The sequence below is a fragment of the Manacus vitellinus genome, unplaced genomic scaffold, assembly GCF_001715985.3.
Source record: "Manacus vitellinus isolate BGI_N305 unplaced genomic scaffold, ASM171598v3 scaffold_46_pilon, whole genome shotgun sequence".
In the NCBI taxonomy this organism is placed as follows: Eukaryota; Metazoa; Chordata; class Aves; order Passeriformes; family Pipridae; genus Manacus; species Manacus vitellinus.
The window spans coordinates 175216-198215 of record NW_021940578.1 but is presented as its reverse complement, the minus strand read 5'-3'; the positions used below and the strand labels follow the sequence as shown (position 1 = coordinate 198215).

Below are 23000 nucleotides of genomic sequence, written 5' to 3'. Positions count from 1 at the left end.
TCCACTTTCTGGATAATATGTACACTTCCACCATCATGTAGTTTTTCTCCTTCATTTTTCATAAGAATTGGCACTAGATTAATGGTTAAGCCATGGAAGAAATGTAACGCCATGCCAGTCTGATTTATGGACCACTTAGTGCTGATGAAGCTTCAAACAAGAGTCAGACAGATGTTGCAGTTGCATTTTTCTTTATCAAAACTATCGGCTTTTTGTGTTTAACTGCTTGTTGCACCATCTCCTGCTCACCCTCCAGCAGCAGTGGAGCCCATTCCTCCACCACACTGAGGAGGCAGGTGAGGTGCCCTGACATGTCAGGAGGAGCCAAGGAGCCTTGCCCAGGTCAGGGACAGATGGCAGTGCCTTCGACTCAGCTGCGTGGGAAGGGAAACAGCTCTGCTGAGACTCTGGGCACTGGAATGACGGGCTGCTTTCCAAAAGGCACGTTCTCAGAGCCATCTGCAGCCCAGTCCAGGGCTCCCCTCCCTGCCACCCCAGTAAAGAGCTTCTGCTGTGGCTTGTCCACTGTCCTGGCACCGTTCCCACATGGAAGTTACATTTGTAATTTTTCTTTTAGTCTTTCACATCTCTCTTGCTCTCCTGGTAGGTCACCACAGATAGTGATTCACTGCTGATTTTAAGTTTTCCAAAACACACCTATTCTCTTCATTTTTCATCAAAACATTTCAGTTCGCCAAATAGATTGGCATTCCTGAGATTTGTCAATCTGAGGTCAACTTTTAGATGTAGACATAAGGAACAAACCTGTTAGGTTTGTGTTTATTTTATATGTTTTTATATATAAAAACTATACATTTCAGTGCCGATGCACTGCTGAGGTCCACTTGCTTGTGCTGCAGTGAAGTCAGGAAGACCTGACAAACGGGCACCATCAGGCTGTGAAAAACACAGCTGTCTGAGAGGAAGGGAGAAGCACCTGCAGAAGTGCCACATTGCCCAATGCTGTGGTGGCAGCATGTCCTTGCTCCCTTCTTTGAAACTTCTCTGAGAGCAAGAGGCATCTTTATATGAAATCTCTGAAGCATATTACTTTTTATTACTTCATCATCTAGATCACTAATTACATTAAATTAGCTGATGGAGACTATTTGGGTGTATAGGTAATAATTTTTATTACTTGAACCTTTTCTGAATTATGCACGAGGACTGTGATGTTTCAGATCTCCTCACTGTGGAAAGAGAGGATGTGATGGTTTCCTGTGTCCTCTGGCTGTCTCTCATCTGGGGCAGGTGTGTCCTGAAAAATGGAACGTTTTGAACACTTCACAATTAAACATAAAAGATTCAGTTGTTTGTCTCCAGAAGAATCTTGGGAATAGAAGAGCCAACAGTTTTCTTTGCTTTAGCACTTTCCAGAATTGCTCTGAAATAAATTGTTAGGTGTTCCTTACAAGGTTTCCTTGCCGCCTCTTTGTGCAACACAACTCTTTTAGAACAGGCTGCAAGAATTTGATACTATATTTTCACAGAATCTTCACTGAGAATCCCCTGGTTGCAGTTCTATCCATAGAGGGGGAAAATGCAAGTTCCTGCTTGCATGTCTTCCTAACTTAAAAGAGCTTCTCCTCCAGATGTTTCTGGTTATCGAGGTCACACTTCAGGAGGCTGCTCTGCTTGTCATGTTGCTGTACACAGGCACCAGTGGCCTCTCCACTGCTAGCAGCTTCTTAGCCAGCCTGGAGGAGCTGGGAGATGTGACCAGCCACCCCCTGATCTCAGAGATGTGCAGGATGCTCCCTGTGTGCGGGGGGCACACGGGGGTGCATGGTCACCCTGCACCTGGAGGTGGTGAGTGCTGCCCTGCTCCTGCCCTGGGCTGCTCCAGGTGCAGCTCCTGACATGCTGGGCCTCAGTTGCTGTGCTTTGCCCATCAGAAGTTCCCTTCCGTAGGTCTCCTTGGTGTAGGTGTCCGTGTATTGCTCCAGCCCTCCCCTGGTTTCATAAACAAGTGCTCCTATTAGCACAACCTTTGCACGTGAATGATATGTTGTGTTCCCTCTACCCCTTGGAACAGGGCTCTAACAACATTAATGAAACATTAGAGTTTTAATTACACCATTATCCTATTTATTTTTATAAATAATTCCAAAGCAGTCATTAAAGTTTGCGAACTTAGGAGTAAATGACTTAAGGGAAAGAAATCAGCTCCTCAATCTTGTTATTATCTATTGTACAATCTCCCTGGGATGCTGCTGGGGAACTGGCGGAGTTGTTACTGTTGCAGTTGTTAAGATGATTCATTTGCTCGCAGGGTGGTAACACGGCTCGGTGGGAGGGCACCGCAGTGCGTCACAGCGGGGTTGCCTCCCCCTCGCAGCCCCTGGGAAGGTGTGTGGGGAGAGGAGAGCGTTGATCAGCCTGCGGGAGCTGGTGCCTCGCTGTCCTCCTGCAGCGCCTTTGCAAAGGGCTCTTGCAGTCCCCACCTTCTGCAGCTTGCTGGATTCATCGCAAAGCTGCAACATCTTCAAAAGACAAGGAATTCCAGGCTTGACTATGAAGGCCATCGTTGACGCACTGTAATATTGTCTGTGAGCCTCCTCGGCTCTTCCCCACCTCTTTCTGTCACTGTTTGGAGAGTGTGGCTGTTCCTGATGTTCTCAGGCTACTTTCTGTGTATTCAAAATAGCCCCGATGTGGACCAGAACTGATGGAAGCATTAGCTCATATGAACCAAAGGTCCCTTAAACCAAAACAGATTACCTGGTATTCATTGTAAGTGGTGTTTGCAAGACTCTTGCAAGTATTCAGTGTTGTAGAGTTTGGAAAAAAGGTTGAATTTGAGCATACAAGGGAAGCAGGAGAGTTGCAAGCAAAGAGCCCTCAGGATGGGGGAATCCATGTGCAAACTGTCATGTCTGTCTTTTGCCACCTCTTTGAAAGAACAGCTCTGATCTTGGGGAAATCCAGGACCTACTGGGGTCTGATTATGATGGTTTCTATTACAGTTTTAATTAGGAACATAAATGCAGAGAGCTCTGGGCAGGGGAGAGGCCCACTGACATAACTCTTGCTCTGCTCTCCCTGCAGAACCCAGACATCGTGTTGGTGCACTACCTGAATGTCCCAGCCATCGAGGACTGTGGGAAACCATGTGGCCCCATCTTGTGTTCAATAAACACCGACAAGAAGGAATGGGCAAAGTGGACAAAAGAGGAACTCATTGGGCAGCTCAAACCAATGTGTGAGTACCTGGAGCCATCTTTGCTTCTTTGCTGTATATTTAGAGTACAGTGTCTCTCACAGCCACCAACCATCTCTGTGAAGGAGTCATTTGTCACCGTACAACTCGGCTTGTGCCTGCATGCACTTTCTTCCTAATGTGCAGTACTTCTGGGATGCATGGCGTGAGAGCTGCTTAGACTGTCCCCAAGAGGGTCCCCTCTGCATACTGGGAAAAAATCGTACCTCTGGTCCTGCACTTTTGAGGGCTGTTTGTAGGCATCTACTCATTTGCAAAGAGCCTGCTCAGTACTGGCAGGTGGATTCCCCTAAGGGCACTTCATGTTTGGATGGTCAGTGTCAGGTCACAATGGGTTGCTTTAACTTACAGAAGGACCCATGGAATGGAATGTTTTGGATGGGCATCGTTTCCTACAGTTCTGAACTTGGCAGTCTAAAGAGTCTGCTTAGGTGCCCAGAGTGATGGGGAAGTTTGCCCTCAAACAGGCAGTTCTTTGGACCTCTCAACGTCTGCCTTGGTATATAATATTTTCTTTTGCATCACAGTTATATTGTATGCCTTCCCCTGGAGAGCACATTCCAATGTGCACACAAACAACTTTTTGCAATGAAAGATTAGACATAAAGTGGGTCTGTAAGCAAGAGAAAATTAACTGCAGGAGCCACAATACCATATCTGAGTCAACAAATACCAGGTCTGCTTCTGTCCCTGCCCTCTGCCCCTGCCTGGGTGCTGGTGTCATGCCCAGCTTCCTGTAATTGGAGGTCACAGGCACAGAGTGCATCCTGATGTGTCTCTGCCATCCATGAAAGATCAGTCTAATGTTGACCGCAACCTCAGTAATCTGAGTTTGCACCGCTCCTTTGTTGCATCCTGAGCTGTGCAGGCCCATGTATTTCTTTTCTACACAAAGCTGGAGGGCAGAAAGCAAGCAGAAGAGAATAAAGAAAATTACACATTTGCCCCTGGGACTGATAACCTTAGGCAGAAATCCAGGGTGCTGAAGGTGTAGCTGAGCCTGGACAAGTACCTTAACATTAAACAGGAGAGGAAGCGGCAGCCTGTTAAAAAATCTGCAGTGCATCAAGAAAATTATGTGAAAACTACAACGAACTCACCGTAAATTTAATAACACTTGGCTCTTTTATGTCTCAGGAGGGAAGAGTGAAATTCTGCGCAATTATTCAGAGTATATATGCATGTACACGTCTCTGTTTATGGGTACATATCCTGGGAAACACATCCTTAGAAATGTAGCTACAATAAAAGCTTTGGATTCTGATCAGACCTAAAAAACAAGGAGGACATAGATAACCGTGTTTGGGGAACGCAGAGGGGCACCGCTCGCCAAGAAGCCATCAGATTTGGTTCCATTATGGGGTGTGCCATGAAGTTCTGGAGCCAAGAATGTTAGTTTCATCACATTTTTGCATTAATCATGTTCTTTCACAGACTTCACAGTTTGATTGCCTGATGTTTCCAAATTTCTCTGCCCTAAAGCAGATTTGTCAATGACTTAATCAAAGCGTTGTGCTTAGTGTCACTGGTGCAGCAACAGTCTTGCCCTTTTACCTGTTTTGTGTTGCAGTTCACGTTTTATTCCTGTGGACTTGGAAGCTGTGGGAGGTTTTTGTTGATGCTTTTGTTTTCTTGGTTGCTGTTTCTCATAAGAATTTCACATTTAAGACAAGTTAGTGATGATACAGCCAGGGTTTGTGTGGAGGTCTGAGGACACTCTACCTGTAGGGAGGTTCCCATTTCAGACCACTGATGTCATTCAGGATTAGGGAAGAGAAGCTGATACTAGTTTTGCCTTTGGGGAAAATGCTTCCTCCTGGTCAGAGGCTGGTGGCAGTGTCCAGCTCTTGACTCACTGAGAACACGTGCTTGATTGTTCAAGTCCTATTCAGCCTGGACTGGAGTCAGGTGTTAGTTAAAGCTGTTGACCTCTGTCAGGTATTAAAGCTTTTCTATCAGAATCAAAGGTAGCAGATAGTCAGTGGTGTGGCAGCCAAAGCCTGGGAGTGTGTTCTCTTGGCCATGTGTGCCTGGAGAACTAAAAGTGATGTGGCAGATGGCTGGCAGGGTGAGCAGCATCAGTCTTAGAGTCCGAGCCAGATAAATACATCAAACTGGTTTTTGTGAAATGCAGAGACCCTGACTGGGATGATCACAGAGCTTGTTTCTTGTATCTATTATTCACTCAGCTCCCTCTTCCTTCCCTGCCACATCATCCCAAAGTCTGTCCAGGCTTCAGCAAATCTTCAGCAGGCATCAGGGACAGGCACTGGCTCCCAGTATTAGCCTCGTCACCTCTGTGAGCAGAGCAGGGCACTGAGGTCTGGGTGCCAGGAGGTGGCTTCTGCCCTGGTCCTGAAGGAGACTGCTGAACCCAGAGGGAGCTTCTTGGCTGGCTGCAGGGATGGTGTTTCCTCTTTCTGTGACTACTCGCACAGGTGGTTATGGATTAGAACCACCTTTCTGGAGTAGCCATACGGCTCTGAGAGCTTTGTGGAAACAGCATTAACTTGTTCTAACATAGCTGGTGTGTGAACTAATTAAGAGACTGAAATGACCCCAGCTGAACATCCATGAAAGGTAAATGCTGCAGATGCTCTGAGGATTTGAGGTTTTTTCAACACCTCCAGCCGAGTTGAGACTGTCAGTAATTAATCAGCCTGACTTCAGTTTTCATGGCTTTGGATTTTTGCTTTAGTTCTGATGTATTTGTCACCTGCCTTTGCACTGGGACATCCCTGATCTCCTGATTGTCCTCTCTGGCCTATCACTGTCGGTTTGTCAGACCTCAGTTTGACAGTCCTCGAGACTGAAGCAGATGAGCCTGGAAGGGCTGCATACACATTTGTGACCTCCCACAGGATCATTACTCTCTCCTTCCAGGCTCATAGATGAGGCTTCTCATCTTGGAGGTGTCAGCAAAGGTCAGGGAGCGCAGGGAGGGCTGTGACACCTCCTCTGATGGCAGACCTGCGGTAATCCAACTGTTGGGAGCATCCCAGTTGGGTGTCTGAATCAAAAGATTTGTCGTGTGTGTTGCTTTGATGTGGATGCAACCTTTGGGGACATTTATGCAAAGTGAATAGCTATAATACATGAAAATTGTGCAGGAATGTTGTCCGAAACACCTGTAAGTCATTTCAGGATGCCTGGTGTGAAGAATGGGCCTCTATTTGGCATTGCTTTCAATTTTCCCCCCTCTTGCGTCCCATTATAGTCTTGCTTTGAGATTTCTCTGAACAGATTAGCAGATGTCCTTAGAGGCATCTGGTGGTAAAAGCAAATTCAGTGGCAGAATCCAACTCAGCAGAATTCTGTATATAAACTCCATATGATCAGCAAATTGTGGGCCAGCTCATGTTGGGGGTTTCTCCAAATCATCCCCTTTTGGCTCTCATCCTTCAGCTGGCAACGTATGAGTTACAAGCTCACAGCTGGTGCTACGTTGCAATCCTTTTTCCAGGTCCACTATAATTAAGAGCTATCTTCCTTTCAGAGAAAAAGTTTTTCATTCCTCTGCTGCACAGAAACTGAGGGCTTCTGTTTGTGCCCCCTGCACGCAGCCACAGCTGGAAAGTTTTACGTGGTGCCAGTCAGAGTCGATGCCTCTGGGCGTGGGCCCATCTCGCCTCTTTCCAGAGTCCCCAGTTCTGGGGGGGGAACCAATCAGGGCCCCTGGAGGTGACCTGAACCTGCGTCCCCTTATTGTTGCCACTGGAGATGGCATCAGATGCCTGCAGCCCAAAGTGAAATTCAAATAGCAGCAATCAGCATTAATATGGCTTCAAGAATTGAGTTGTTTTATCTTGACTTGATTTTATATTCAATTTCAGTAACTGGGTTTAAGAGGGGGTTTATATTTAATCTTAAGAGATCAGTTGTACAAAAGTCTAAATGGGATGATTTTTACGTTCCCCAAATGGTTTGTCAGAGCTCCAAAGTGCCCCTCAATGGGGTCAGCTTAGTTCAGCTGACCACATAAAAAGCAACATGGATTTTTTAAAAGACTTTGGTTTTAGTAATGCTGACATCCGGTTTTACTGCAATAGGTTGAGTTTTTATTAAAAAGAGAACACAATAGTAGGTGCTAGATAGGCTTTTATATCCTACCAGCCACTTGGACTTTGAGTACCTCTGTTCACATTGTCTGCATGGCCAGTATGAGCCACCTGCTCATTTAGCCACCTGCTTGTCTTCTCTCATCTTCTCACCAACCCTCTAATTATTGCAGGTGTGTGGCTCTAAACAGGGGTCCCATGCAAGAATTGCAGTTCTCCTCTCCCTCTGAGATCTGCAGTGTCCTTCGTGTCCCCAGAGGAAGCTTGTTCCTGTGCCTTTATGGGCCACTCTGTAGGAAACGTGGTTTCCCTCATGGGCAAGTTTTACCTACTGTAGAAACTTCTCTGAAAGAACAAAATTAGGAATCACGATTCAGCTGGTGCATTTCAGCTGCATTTGGAGACACAACAGTGAAATAATCCCACTGAGTATTGACAACAGTCCAGGACGAACCAACCATTAGCAGTAATGGAAATCAACTTGCGGAAACCTAAACCAAATAGTTTCCTGTCCCCCTAAAACTTAGATATTAAACCAGATGCAGCAATTGCCGAGCCTCTCGGGGGAGACTACGGGCACCCCAGCCTTTGTTTCCTGTTCTTCTGTAGTGTTTTATCTGCCCTCTTAGCACTTGGCTGTAGGCGCTGGCAGGCTCAGTTCTAGAGCAGCCGCTGAGGGGGGTCTGCACCTTGCTGGCAGCACCACCGAGGTGTGGCAGCCCCGGGAAGGGCTGAAGGTCCCCTCCGTGCAGGCCATGCTAATGAGGACTTTTTTCCCCTAGAATGGCCCAGCAAGACTTATGTTAAAAAAAAAAAAAAGATACACCGGAGATATTAAAAACAAGTGACAAAATTAACGCTGGAGAAACCGAGAGGCCTCGCCGGGCCCCGTGAGGGGTCGCGCGGGCCGGGCCCGCCGCCTGTGCCTTATCCACTGGCGCCACCTGGCGGGCACCGCGCGCCGCTCGCGCTGCCCTTGGCGGAGGAGGAGGAGGAGGAGGAGGATGGCGATGGTGCCCTTGAGCCGCAGGAGGAGGATGGCGATGGTGCCCTTGAGCCGCAGGAGGAGGATGGCGATGGTGCCCTTGAGCCGCAGGAGGAGGATGGCGATGGTGCCCTTGAGCCGCAGGAGGAGGATGGCGATGGTGCCCTTGAGCCGCAGGAGGAGGATGGCGATGGTGCCCTTGAGCCGCAGGAGGAGGATGGCGAGCACTGCACGGAAGGAACGGGAGAGCTGTGCGAGAGAGGTGGCTTCGGCTCTGCTTCTCCATGGGCGAGCAGCCTTGGACTTCAGGTGTCTGTAAATAGTGGTAGGAGTCCCACTCCAAGTAGCTTCAGAAGAGTCGTGTCCCGCTGGTCCCCTCCAAGGGATGTTGCACCGAGTGTACTGCCCACTCCCTGTGTGCATCCCTCTGCATCTGAGCAAACCTTCAAGGGGAGGGCTCGCTTTGGAAGACAGACAACCCTTTGAAGAACAACTGGAGGCAAAGCACCCGCGTGAGTCCATGCAAAGGCAATAGCATTGAGGGGGATGTCCTGAGGAAACGGCACCATCCCCAGCAGTGAGGCTCAGGAAACCTGTCCTTCACAACCAGTAATGAGTAAAAATGGAAGGCTGGAAAATCAAAGCTGAATGAGTGTGGGCATCTGAGTATGAAAGGATAAATCTAATGGAAATCTCTTTCAGCCAAACTGAGAAATCAGAGCAAGGCCTTTACTTCTGTCAACACCAACGCAGCAAAAATTGAAGGGACAAGGCTGCCATTTCCAATTGACCATTGCCATGGAAACACCTCTCAGTGTCAAGACCTGGTGGAGCAGGATGTGGGCAGCAAGTTGGGAATGGGCAGTTGGACAAAGGACCCGCTCAGCCTTCCAGCAGCACTTTGGGGATTTTTAAAAGCACTTTTTCTCAGTCAGGTGTGGCCAAGGGTAGGACTCTGAAACCTGGGTTTGCAGCGGCCGTCAAGATACATCAAGAGGGAGAGGCAAACAGAAACCTAACCTTGATGATTCCAGATATTCCAGCTTTATCAGTCCAACTTACCTGTTTCATGTGGGAGATCTTGTTGTTACTCAAAAGACAAAAACTTGTCAAATTGGGGCAGAGAAGCAGCACACAGGGTATAGGAAATAGCTTCATCATGTAGCGTACATGTATATGTATGTGTAAGCTGTGTTGGGGTGGATGGTACGAAAGAGCAAGATCTTTGGAACAGAAACAGGAAGCATAAAATGTTTGAAGTGGCAAAGAGAAACGTCTAAGAGCATTCAGAAAGGGTGAAATGATCAGATTTGAATGTGGGAGGGTGTTTTAAAGACAAGTTTTGCTTACGGTGGAGAAACCACAGAGAGAGAAACAGTTTTAGCTGTTGATTGTGTTGGGTCTAGAATGAAGGTGAGACAGTGAGATAGGCTTGAGGTGATGGGGAGGAGGAAAATAAGTGCAAGACAGGAGGACAGCAGAAGAAGGAGGCAGAAATAGCCAGGGGGTTGTAAGAAACCTGGACAATCCTATGTTTCTGTGTGCAAGCTTCCCTTGGCTTCTGAGCTGCCTTTTTGCTGGTAACCAGATTATTTTTCATCCCTTTGCTCATGATGGTTGAAGTCTTGACAGCACTAATGAACAAGGAGCTGCTGGGCCACTATTTTTGTCCTGTTTTATTCAAAAGGGAAGAAAGAGAAGAATGGTGAGAGCCCATGCTCACAAAAAGAGGCTGGGGGCAGTTCTGCTGGGAGCAGCATTAGCTCTCTGAGTAGTAGACCTTCCTGCAGCCTCACTTCTTGCCTTTGAGCACCCAGTGAAACACCAGTAACTCTCCCTGGCTGCACTGCCTTGTGCTGCAGGCACTGCTGCACAGAGGGTGTGGTGGCAGGAGGAATGCATTGCTGCTGTAATGCAGCAGCTTTTAGATCCCTCCATGCTATTACTGAAAAGGAAAGTGTTGAAGCAGTTCAGAGCTTTAATTTTAAATTATCAGGAAGTGCAGTAGGAGTCTGAACAGGAATCCGGATTAAAATACTTCCCAGAATTTCTGCTAAGCTTCAATCTTTTTTTTTCCTTTTGTATTCATACATTATGGCTATATTTAGTCAAACATAGCTCTGCAGTGGTTTCGGTTTTTGAACCACTAAAAACCAGGAAGAGTGTGTGTGTATGCTTTTTATTAACCTTCCTTTCATAACGCACTTTCTTCCCTATAGAAATCTCCTTTCCTGCTGATTCATTATGTGTCAGGAAGCCAAGCGTGACATGTTAAAAGCCATCTTGATAGTGTTTGGTATTCAGTACTAACAATTCACCAGGCACAGGAGTCTTTCTTTAAAAGGGGGAGGAAGAAATCTGCATATTGGATGTGCCAAGATAGTGGATAATTTGCATTAAGCATCCAGACATTCTTTTTTTGCAATCTGTCACCCTTCACTGCCTTTTTATTTTATAACCTTCATAGTATACAGGGAGCATAAGTACTAAAAAAAAAGTGACACCACGTGGACAGAAGCTGGAGCCGGAGCCGTTTAGGATCAGCTGGAGCAAGGCTAGAGAAAGACCTTTCCTCAGCAGCAATTGATCCTTGATGGGACTTTGCTATGCTGAAAATAATGGGCATGGTCCATCCGTTATGTCTTGGCTTCCAGCTCACAGCTTGATTCAGACTTAAGAACTATCATTGTGAATACACAAACCACGAGTCATGACTCGCTTCCCAGACTTGCCCCCATGATGTGTTGCTCATCCCAGGATTTCGCAGCAGTAGGGAGCAAACACTGCCATCCTGCTGTAAAACAGACTTTCTGTACCCAACAACGCAATGCGAGCTCACTTCTTTAGCAAAGCATTTCTGAAGTAACCTCTGAAGAAATGACTTAATGCAAACTTTCTCAGTAATAATTACAGTTCAATAACTTTATGTCATATAGCCAGAAGTATCCAAAATACCTCACTGTCAATGTATCTTTGGCAAAACTGCTATTTGAACATCACTTACTAGGCATAATATCACAGGTGACAGAATAATGTACCTTAAATAATAAAATGGATGTGAGTGGAGATAGTGAAGTGGCAAGTGTATATAACTTAAACAGATATAATAATAGAGATGGAGTGTTAAGAGGAAATTCAAAACTGTGAATGTACTAGAAAGCAAAATCTGTTGGGTACGATAACAATAAATGTGGTTGTGAAGCAAACATAGAGGGACTCATTACTAAACTATCTGCAGCACTTTAAATAGTGATATGAGGAAGAATACTTGTAAACCTTATTTACAGTATTTCTACAGGTTACCCAGCCTGGCCAGTAGAAATATGAGTTCTGTAATATAAAACTAGACCAAGACAAGATGCAATTAGGCAAAGTGACATCAGTGGGTGATGAGGGAATACAGCAACAAGTAACAAAAAAGGCAATAAAACTGCTTCCCAGAGCAGATCCAGGAACTCTGTTCCACCGGCAGCGTGTGTGACACACTAAATGAGCAGCATCGAAGAGAACAGGAGATTCACATGATGTGCCACCCCTGTGACCATGGTCATTAGCTGTCATAAACATGCTTTCATTTGCTTCTGATATTCTTGCATGACATGAAGCTGCTTGCAGCTTGTGCCCCAGCCCTGCAGATGCTCCTGGCTGTTTAGGGAGTACCAGAACCTGCTGCTGCTAGCATTTTACCCCCTCACATCAGGGACCATCACCATTCAGGGATCTGTGCATTTACTACAAAGCCTAGGTCTGTGGGACTTTTAACTTTCATTTGGTATATTCTGATTAAGGATTTTAGAACGCAACATGCAAGGAATGTGCCTTGCTCGACTATGGCAAAGACACTCCTGAAAAGAAGCTGCCAGGCATGAGAACACCTTGGAAATGATGTTACCAGGCAGCACTTTCCAAAATCTGCACATGAGCTCTGATGCACACAAAGGATAAATAAATAATACGCACATATAAATTGCTTAGAGAGACATTAAAGGAGACAGAAGATGCTTTGAGTCAGTTATTATGGATAAAATATTTTATAAGTGCTATTTCCATTGTAAGTCAGGTTGCAAATATCACTGTTATGGGAAATTCTGCATCTAAAAAAAATTCTGAGAGGGAGCCTTTATTCAAATCATGTATCTGCATGCAGTTTAGCATTCTTATTTAAATAGCTATCAGGCCAGAGAGTACTCAAGAAAAAAACCTTCAGTTTGCAACATGTTCTGCAATATCACCCTCCTGTCCATTTTCGCAAATTACTAAGAGTTGTCCAAATCTGAAGAGGAATTCACACAGTGTCTGTTAGTCGCTCCCAAAAAATGAGTCAGTCTTCACTGCTGCCAGCCAGGATCTGACAATGAAGACCTGGCAGAAGGTTTGCATGTGCTGTTACACTGGTGTATTTTGGCTGCTGATTTTACTATAAAGCTGATTTCGTTTTCATATTAGACAGAAAACGGTTCCAAAATGCTCCTTGAACTCTACTGTTTTACTTCAATGCAACCAAGTCTTTTGTTGCTTTTGGGTTTTCAGTGAAGGTTCCAGGCACTACGGGGATAGTCTTTGCAGGTGCACAGTCCCTGTCTGCAGCAGACTGAAAAAGAGCCAGATACTCTACTGAGGTGTTTTTCCTTGGTATATACCTAATTCAGGAATTGCATTTGGAAGCTTATGAATACCAAGGAGCAGAGAATAATAAACCATTACTGTTGCTTTTTACAGGTCTCCTTCAGTTCTGACAAAAAGCAGCAGGAATGGGTTTTGATGGTTCTGGTGTGGTTTTGAAGTTTCTGATGGGAAATTTTACTGTTCTCTTTGCAGTTCATGGCATTAAGTGGACATGCAGCAATGGCAACAGCAGTTCAGGGTTCTCAGTGGAACAGCTCGTGCAGCAGATCCTCGATAGCCACCAGACCAAGCCCCAACCTCGGACACACAACTGTCTCTGCACTGGTACCTTGGGTGAGTACCTCGGGAGGGCACAGAACATTGCTCAGCTTCATCCAAACTGGCAGCAGGGTTTGTAGTACTGAGGTGCTAGTTCTAATAAATGCCTTCCACATATGACCTGCTCAAAAAGGTATGTTCTTTTCTATATGCTCAAATTCTGTTACCAAAGCCTCAAAATCCAACACTCTTCCAACTTCACCCTCTGAATTCCTTGCCCTGCAGCGCACTTTGTTAAAGAAGTGCTCAGGTAGTTAATTATAAAGTATCACTGGGATAAGACAGGTCTTATTTAGGTATCATGAAAATACAGATTTCTTTCCTGTTAAAGGAGATTACTTTGTTTTGAATAAGACTACAGCAGCAAGAAACAACATCCTTAGTGTTAGCATTTTATACAGACGGGGGAAGCTAAGTGATTCACTTTTCCAACTCTTCTGCTTTATAGCCACCCCTTTCTACTACTTTGTTCAACTAAAGTATATGACACATTAACTAGTCTTTAGCAAAACTTATAAAGGAAAGCTGTCAGTGCTTCAAAGGATTTATTTTTTCTTCTTTTCTCGAGCAGTTGCATTATACAATCAAGACTTTAATAAGAATGATGACCTCTGAAATACCTGAGCGTGGATTAAAATTCACCCCTTAAGGCTCAGCATTTGATCCAGGCTTGCAGATCTGAACATGAATCCTTTTATGCTTCCCTTTGATGTTTTGTCTTGTGCTAAGTCTTCTCAGTGCTTTTTAACATAACAGTATTGCTTTGTTTTGTAACGGCTTGCACATTGACACACACATTCCCAATTCCTTACTGTCATCCACAAATACAGCAGTGTGAAAGCCTTTTCCTTGTTCCTGTTCCTCTCTCTACCTAGGAGAATAGAGAGATTTAATACTGCATTTAATCTCAAAAACACTGTCTTGAACTACTTTGTGGCCGCATTCAAATCTTGAGCACATAATAGAGAAGTTCCCCTTCAAGGACAAAGAACAAAAGATTTAGCAAATTGCAGTGGCTACATGGATGCCTTATGTTGCCCAGGCATTTATAACTGTAGCCATTAGCTATAGGGAGGAGGCTTCTTCCCCTCTTTAGTCATTCAACAGTACCATAATTAATGTTCTTACATCATTCTAGGGGAAATTAATCAATTAAGGAAAGAAACATCAAAAATTAATGGGCTGCTCTTCTTTAAACAGCAAAAACAGTCCCCACACCAGAGTTTCTGGCTAAGGTGCCTTTGCAGACAGAATTGTTTGCTTCATCATGCCTGATTTCCAAGCTCCCAGGAATACAAGTGATGTTACCTTCTGTCAGGCCAGTAAAGGTGATGACTGGCTTAATTTATGGAGGACTGTCTTCTGGTGACCCTTCCTTGAGTATTCTTCAGCAGCTCCGATGCTGGCCATGTGCTCTGCGTGCACCTCCCAGAGTACAACATGTCTGTCTGTCAGCACAGAAACGGCTGAGAGCCAGAGAAACACACCACCATCCTTATGGGAAGGCAAGAATGCTTTGTATGGCTAATGTGCTATTTCTTTAATAATTTGATTGGCAACTGTAATAGACACAATGATGACAGGAAGGTGAGGGCTAATTCTAAGTGGCAGGGTGATGCCAGGGATAGGAGCATGATATGGCGTCTGTCACCTCCAGGTTACCAGTCAGCATCCACCCCACAGGAGCAGTTGTCAAACCTCCCAACATCAGCCAGCATGAAGAGCTGAGCATCTGCGTCATGGGGGCTGAGGTCTTGTCCGTGGGGCAGATGGAACAGGGCCCTGTTCCACAGCTGGCAGCAGCAGCCCTTGCTCTGCAGACTTTGCACTGAGATTGGGCACATCTAAATAACTCTGCGACTTGTCACAGATGCCAGTTCCTCTCCTCCTAACATGTTGCCTGATCAGGGCAGGGAGGAAGGGGACAGGTGCTACATGGGGTGAGGGTAAGGGTGCACACGTGCCTGTTGTAAGATTGCTGTCGTTGCATGCAGTGCATTGGACGGGACCTGTACATCTGGCACTGGTGAGAAATTTATTTTATTTCCAAAGTTGCTTTTGCTGTCTCGTACGTGTGCTCACTCTCTCTTGCACACACATGTATAAGTATAGCTCTCCCTTGCTACAACCATGAGATACACAACTAGCATTGTCTTAATTTTGTATTTACTGAATGGCAAATGTTTTTGTTTTTTGGCACAGGGGCGGGAAGCAGTGTGCATCATAAGTGTAACAGTGCCAAACACCGCATCATATCACCAAAGGTTGAACCAAGGACAGGTGGGTACAGCGCTCATTCAGAGGTACAAAATAATGATGTCTCTGAAGGCAAGAACGAGCACAGTCATGGCAAGGCCTCCAGCCGAGAGAAGAGGAACGGCAAAGTGGCGAAACCAGTGTTGCTCCATCAAAACAGCACTGAGGTTTCTTCCACCAACCAGGTGGAGGTCCCTGACACGACCCAGAACTCTCCCGTGTCCATCAGCAGTGGGTTAAACAGCGACCCAGATATGGCAGATAGCCCAGCTGTCACTGGTGTGTCCAGTATGGCTGTAGCATCAGTTATGGGAAGCTTGTCACAAAGTGCCACCGTATTTATGTCAGAAGTCACCAGTGAAGCTGTGTACACCATGTCACCCACCTCTGGCCCAAATCAACATCTTCTGTCCTCAGATGCAGCTGCACAAGGACTGGTACTTGCTGTGAGTTCAGATGGACACAAATTTGCTTTTCCAACCGGAAGTTCAGAGAGTTTGTCAATGCTACCCAGCACTGTCTCCGAGGAACTTGTGCTCTCCACAACTTTAGAAGGAAATAGAAAAATTCCAGAAACCACCATGAATTTTGACCCAGACTGTTTTCTTAACAATCCCAAGCAAGGGCAGACTTATGGTGGAGGAGGTATGAAAAGTGACAGCATCAATACCAACATAAGGCAGTCACCCACAACAGAACGTAGCTTCAACTTCAATACAACCCTCACAAAAGAAATTAAAACTGAGGACACATCTTTTGAACAACAGATGTCCAAAGAAGCATTTTCTTCCACTTCTGCATCTAACACTCTCACCCTCAGTACTGGTTCAGGTTTGCTTCCCTCTGGAGGAGGTCTGAGCCCAAGTACCACCCTGGAGCAGATGGACTTCAGTGCCATTGACTCCAACAAGGACTATTCTTCCAGCTTCAATCAGACCGTCCAGAGCCCTCATGTTCATCAGACACCTTCCCCCAGCTTCTTTCTGCAGGATGCCAGCAAACCTCTTCCCCTTGAGCAAAACACTCACAACAATTTGAATGACACAAGTAGCTCATTTGTGAACACCTTAGGAATCCCCAGTGTGAAAACAGAGTCCTCGTCCCAAACCACTTCCAACTGTAATGGCACGGTGGAAGCCAGAATAGAGTCCACCTCTTCTCTCCAGCTCATGCAGTTCCAAGCAAACTTCCAGGCTATGACTGCAGAAGCTGAAGTTCCCATGGAGACCTCCCAGCAGGCAGAAGGAAGTGAAAATCTACTTAAATCAGAGGATCTTCAAGCCTGCAACACAGAACACTACTTGCAGCCCGAGTCCAACGGGGGTATCAGGAATGGGAACAATCTCCCTATTCTCCAAGGAAACATGGTACAAGGACTCTATCCCGTGGCCCATCCCAGCTTAAATAACTCCTCCAACATGGAGCTTAACTTGGACCACTTTGACATTTCCTTCAGCAATCAGTTTTCTGATCTAATTAATGATTTCATATCAGTAGAAGGTGGGAGCAATGCTCTCTATGGACACCAGCTGGTGTCAGGTGACAGTGCCGGACTGTCTCAGCCTGAAGACAGTAACAGAGCGACATACAACCAGGCCCAAATGTGCATTCCTTGCTGCAGTCCTCAGCAGGCCAACATGCAGCTCAGCAGCACGGAGAATGGAGCCAGCACCATGGCGTACATGCACGTGGCTGAGGTGGTCTCAGCAGCTGCGGCACAAGGCACTTTGGGGTTGCTGCAGCAGAGTGGGCGCTTGTTCATGGTGACAGATTATTCACCAGAATGGTCTTACCCTGAGGTAAGTCCAGGGCTTTTACTTGGTAATGTTTACTGCTTTATCTTTCTTTGCCTTGTTAATAAGGGCTCACAAGAACTGTTTTCTAAAGCTTTTACAAGGCTTTTAAAATATTTCTCTTCCAAGTTGGAGCATCCAAGGCCTTTTGCTTGTCTGAGTATACTTTTAATTAAGCCTTTCGTTACCCTGACAGGGCCCTTTCTTCACTTAGGAAGCATCTGAACAGAAACTTAATGTTTCATTGAAAGCAAAGTCTTTCCCATGCAATGGATTCATGGTGCTACCTAGCCATGTTAGAGCAACAGAGTTTGCAAATGTTTCTGATGTTCTTAGTAGAATAATTCCAGACCTGCGCTGCATTAATGAGTTGAGCATTTCCCTCCATCTCACTGACTCTCCAAAATCAGTCGCATGTCCTGCAAGTTGAAAATGGCAGCAGCACAGGCTTTGCTGATGTGAAGGAATGCGGGAGGAAAGAGGCTGTTTGAGCCACTAATGGGAGAGGAAGGTTGTTTTGAATAAAAAAAAATCGTTTGTGTTTTTATGAGCCCGGCCTCGGAGCAGTGTTGTGTCTGTGTGCCATCCGAGGTGTGTAATGCCTGTTCCCGCCGAGCAGCGCTGTCCGGTTGCCAGTGGGATGCGGCCCCGTGAGGGTGCTGGGGCTGCGCCCGGACACTCCCGGCCTTTGCCGAGCGGCGTTCGCTGCGGGCAGGGCGAGCTCGGTACTGGGAGCAGCCGCAGCGGGCCGGGACCGGCACCGGGCGGCCTCGGTGTCCCGGCTCTGGCGCTGCCGGCGGCGGCCGCCCGAGGGCAGCACGGCCGCGGGGAAGGGAAAGGGGCGGCGGGGGGGTCAGCTCCGGGAGCCCTCGGGGGCCGAGCGCCGTCCGGCCGTGCTCCGCTCTGCCATGGCCTCTCCTGTCACGCCTGGGTTTCTCCCTTTTTTTCCTCACAGGGAGGAGTAAAAGTCCTGATTACCGGCCCGTGGCAGGAAGCCAGCAATAATTACAGCTGTCTGTTCGATCAGATCTCAGTGCCTGCATCTTTAATTCAGCCAGGGGTACTGCGCTGCTACTGCCCAGGTAAGGAGCACTGCTCTCCTACAGCGGGTGTTTTCAGAGCCTGTTCATGCCATGTACATGTCCTGACCCACTGTGAAAGGCAGTGCACAGGCATCAAGAAGCTTTTCCTTTTTCTTTGACCTAGACAGTGTGAGAAGACCAATTTGACATCTTGATACATCACAACAGATCACAACAAATACTGTTTAGAATCTCTGAATTAACTTTAAAATAATTATTTGAAGTAATTTAAACTAATGCTAAGCATTCCTTTAGTTTTGAAATAGCAGATTAAAGACTGTTATTTGGGGGTGCACTCAGTGCTCTGCTGACTCAGTTTGCCTACATTTTACCCTTTGTCCTTGTTAGAGGACGAGAATATCTCCAGCCCCCCTACAGAGTGTTTCAGTAGTGCTAGCCCTCAGTATGTGGCTTTTAAGTGGATGCAGAATAACTTGGCTTCATTGCTAGGCCTCGGCTTCCCACTGGAAATGCAGTGAGGCTGGTTAATCTTCGGAAACACGCGATTCTGCCTCCTGCCAAAACAACCCATTAGGTGACTCTTGAGCTTAAAACCCCCATGTTTGAAAATACAGATCGGATTTTGGACTCTTCAGTTATCTAGTCCCAAAAATATTGTCGAATGCCCCCTCTATTCACTTGCTCTCAGCCCAGTGAGCACATGGGGATATCCACAGGATAATTCCTCGCCGTGGGTTTCTGCGTGGAGTCCTGTCTTACCACATGCGCTTTCCTTTTAGCTCATGACACTGGGCTCGTGACTTTGCAAGTTGCCTTCAACAATCAGATCATCTCCAATTCTGTGGTGTTTGAATATAAAGCCAGAGCTCTGCCAACCCTGCCTTCCTCCCAGCATGACTGGCTGTCCTTGGACGGTAAGAAGAGTGTGATATTCTTTAAGAAAGCTTACCAAATGTAGGACTGGGAGCAGCTCCTGGAGGAGAGGGGAGAATATGTAGAGGTGCAAGTTTGTGCTGAGGGAAAGGGCTGTGGCAATATTAATTAAAGTGCTCTCACTGAAATTTCTTACTAGTTCTTTCCATGGGAACAAAATGTTGCTGTCTTTGGTGACAAAGGGGTGTTTTCTTTGTCTGAATAGAAAGCTGATAATTTCCCTGAAACAAGGACTACCCAGTCCCTAGCAGGACAGAACCATTTACCCTGGATTTGTCTTTCCTGAGAACTCTAAAACTTGAGCTTGTCTAGAAAACTGTGTATTTATTAAGCAGAAAGTGGGGGGATACTGAGACGTACAAGAGGGACATTCTAAGGAAGTTGGGGTGGTCCCACCTCCAAAGAGTTGCGTGGAGACAGAGCACTGTGGTATTGCAGAGTAAAGAGAGGTTCGTGACATGACTGTAGAGGAACATTTGCGAACAGAAATGGAAATGGCTCTTAATGAGCAAGTACACATAATCTTATGTTCAGCATCAAAATCGAGTTTGCTTGACTTCAGAGTATTGTAAGAGTCTGCAGGTGTTTTTCATCTGCCATCGAGGCCTCTGCTGCCTGTGGAGTACAGCAGACACTGTTTGATGTGATTGATACTCAGCTGTTAGCAATCTCTCCGGTGTAGCATGCTACATGAGTAGGTTTCAAACCCCTTGTTTGACAGTTCCCTCAGTGCTGATGAATTCAGAGGAGCTGAGAAGGTGGCTGTGAGTGCTGTCTCTGGTGCCCCTGCAGTTTGTCTGGGAGCTCTTGGTTAGCGGGCCAGCTCCCAGTTAGAGATTGTTGTGCTGTGGTAATGGTGAAAGGGAGGGGGACTGCAGCAGTGAACAAACTAGGGCATTGCTAACAGGGAGGGGGAAAAAAAAAGTAAGAGGACCACTGCATTGCAGAGGCCCTTCAGGGAATAAGACTGAATAATTATACAAACCATGACTTATTGAAGCCTCTGCCTTGATGCACAATGCTCCAAAGGGAGCAAATTACACTCTTATTTAAAGGACCAGCAACACCTACCCATTTGTTGTTAGAGAACAAATGTTAGCTTAGCTAGCTAAGGTATAAGCTAATGTGAGTTGATTCTATCAATTGAATAAATACGCAAATCCCTGTCTTCTCTGTTTGCTTTAATTTCCCTGCTTAAAATCCTTGCCCTACTGCCTGTTATGTAATCTTGAGGGAAGATTTTCAAGGAATATTTGTAGTCACAAAATATTGACAGGAATTTTAAAATTCTTTGAATTAACTCAGTGGAACACTCTGAGTTCCTTTGCACTGCACTGTTAAAATACAGTTCATGATTCCAGCTGGCAGTGTTAACAGTCATACCTCAGGAATAGCATAGGAAAAGAACAAGCAATTTCCATCTCACCCAAGTTTAAATAAACAATTCTCTTGCACAAATCTCTTTATTTTAAGGTCAAAGACATCCTGTATGTGAACTCTATGTTTTCACTTACATTAAGACAAAAATTGGATTTTTTTGAGCACTGCACAAGTACTGGCCTTTGGGATCAGGGAGCAGTCCTGCAAATGACTGGGAAGTGTTGTGAGACCATCTTCCTCCATGCTGGTGCTTCTAGGACTGTATCGAGCCAAGTACAGGAATGCACAGAGAAGGATTTTGAAGGTGGCAGCATGTCTGGTGCCATCCTCTGAAGGGCTCCTTCCTCTGTCTGTGTCTGCTGTGCCGTGAAGGATAGTGCACCCTGTTCTGGCCTATACACAGACATGCTTGTTTTATTCTGAGTTTTCCTTATTTTACTCCATGGATGAGTTAGATCTTTTACAAATGGGCACTTGACAGCAGCTGCTGATGTTCTTGCATTTTTTTTCTAGTTAATTGGAATAGTGGTGTTCTTTTCAAAGCAAGCCTTCCTCCTCGTAAAGGAAGCACTCCCATGTGATCCTGATCTCCACTCATAAACTTGGCAGCCTTTTCTTTTTTCTGTGTAGAACTGTCAGTTTTCTGAAGCCATCATGTGCTTCTATAGCTATTTGACCTCACTTTTCATTCGTTGTCTGTAGAGAGATTCTTTTAAGAAAGAAGAACAGAAAAGCAAATGAGGCCCCTTATGAACCGAAGGGCAGAGATCTTCTTATGGCAGGTGCATAACATTATAAAAGCATTTCAGTGCAGATTCCCAGTGGAAAGCACGTATGTTTGCCCTCCGCTGAAGTCTTTGCTGCTTTTCATAAAGTGTCTGAAGAGATGGTGTTTCCTTGGTATAGGATGTGATCAGAAATTCCAGGGAAATGGGTATGGGTGCTCTTGGCATTACATTTACGCATCTGCAGGAAAGAGGACAGAACTTAAAAATAGGGGCAGACCATGTGTGTATTGATGAGTCAAGTGTATATGGACAAAGGTGTGACTGGTACTGAATGTAAATGGCACTGATGCAGGAGCACTTGACAGGCAGCCTTTCAGCTACTGCTGGGTTCTCTATTTATGATCTGGCTGACTTTCCCAGCTGGAAAACATAAAAAAGACCGAGGGGAGTTGGTGGCTCACTCATGTTAGCATGACATGGCCATACCTGTGGTATCCAAACTCTCACTTCGGCATGCAGGAGGTGGATGGAATCACACGCACTCACATTATCTGTGACCATACAGTGTGCGTGTGCTACCTGTGGCATTCCACAGTTTGACAGGTTCATGATTTCTGTAAGGTGGTGGTAAGCATGCAAGGTGGTAGATGTTCATCACCAAAAACCATGGCATGTGCCTATTTAGCAGGATGAGATGCCCTGCTTAGCATGCAGATGTGATGAGATGCAAGACAACAGTCATGTAGGAGAGATGTGTTCAGTATCACCGAGGTCTTTAGAAATGTTGTTTTGCAGCCGTAAGAGACTTTTGATAGAAAAAAAGTTCATGTTCATAAACAGTATCACTGTTCTTCACTCATCTTTCCATCTGGGTGGAGGTGACTGGATGTTTAACTTTACATCTTGGATTCTACCATAAAGAAATTATCTATTTGGGTTCTCTTTGGGAAGAGGAATAAATGTTTTGTACTGTGTTACAGGGCTGCCATGCAGCTCACTGAGACATGTGAGCATTGATAGAGGACTATGATACCTTGCTCCTTCCTAGTGACTACACAGTAAACAAGTTTCTAGTCATCCTCCTCTATCCTGACTCCTCTGCAGTATGGAGGCTTTGTCTGTTCTGTATATATTCCTGCTGAGATTTCTTGGGTGGTTTTTTTCCTTTCACATACCATTGTCAAGGACACTATTTCAGGAAGCCAGTCTCCTACTGCTCTGACTGCATTTCCCAGACTGCCCTTTTCCATTTTGGCCGTAATGTGAGCGAATTGATGCGAGGAGCATTCAATTTTCTGTGCTGAGTGTTGTCTTCTGAGCCAGCCTGATTTCATGGTCAGACATCTGATTCCTCTGGGATGTCAGTGTTTGTTCTCAGGCCGATGACTGAACATGCCCTGCTGCCCCGGGGAGTCTGCCGTGGGGCTCGCGGCTCCTCTGTGGATCGTGGGACTGCACATTCTCCGGAATTCTGTGTCAGGTTTTAACGCTCTGCAAATTTGCCTTATTAGAGCAGTTGGTAAAAGTACAAATATTGCGTGTGTAGCGAGGTGAGGAGAAGTGTGCGTACGAGCCTGGCTGCGGGAAGGTGGCCGCAGGTATGTCGCGCCCCGGGCCCGACTCGCTGCCGCAGGCCGTGTTCCCGCACGCTCCGGGCGGC

At 46.0% G+C, this 23000-nt stretch overlaps 1 protein-coding gene across 1 annotated transcript in view; it reads left to right on the top strand.

Moving 5' to 3' along the window:
* Positions 1 to 23000, top strand: part of CAMTA1 (calmodulin binding transcription activator 1) — a 224162-nt gene that overhangs the window by 164941 nt on the left and 36221 nt on the right. The window contains exons 7-11 of the mRNA XM_029962359.1: positions 3049 to 3202; positions 13082 to 13222; positions 15410 to 17262; positions 18212 to 18338; positions 19079 to 19213. Coding sequence (XP_029818219.1) covers positions 3049 to 3202; positions 13082 to 13222; positions 15410 to 17262; positions 18212 to 18338; positions 19079 to 19213 — 2410 coding nt within the window. The remainder of the gene's footprint in view (positions 1 to 3048; positions 3203 to 13081; positions 13223 to 15409; positions 17263 to 18211; positions 18339 to 19078; positions 19214 to 23000) is intronic.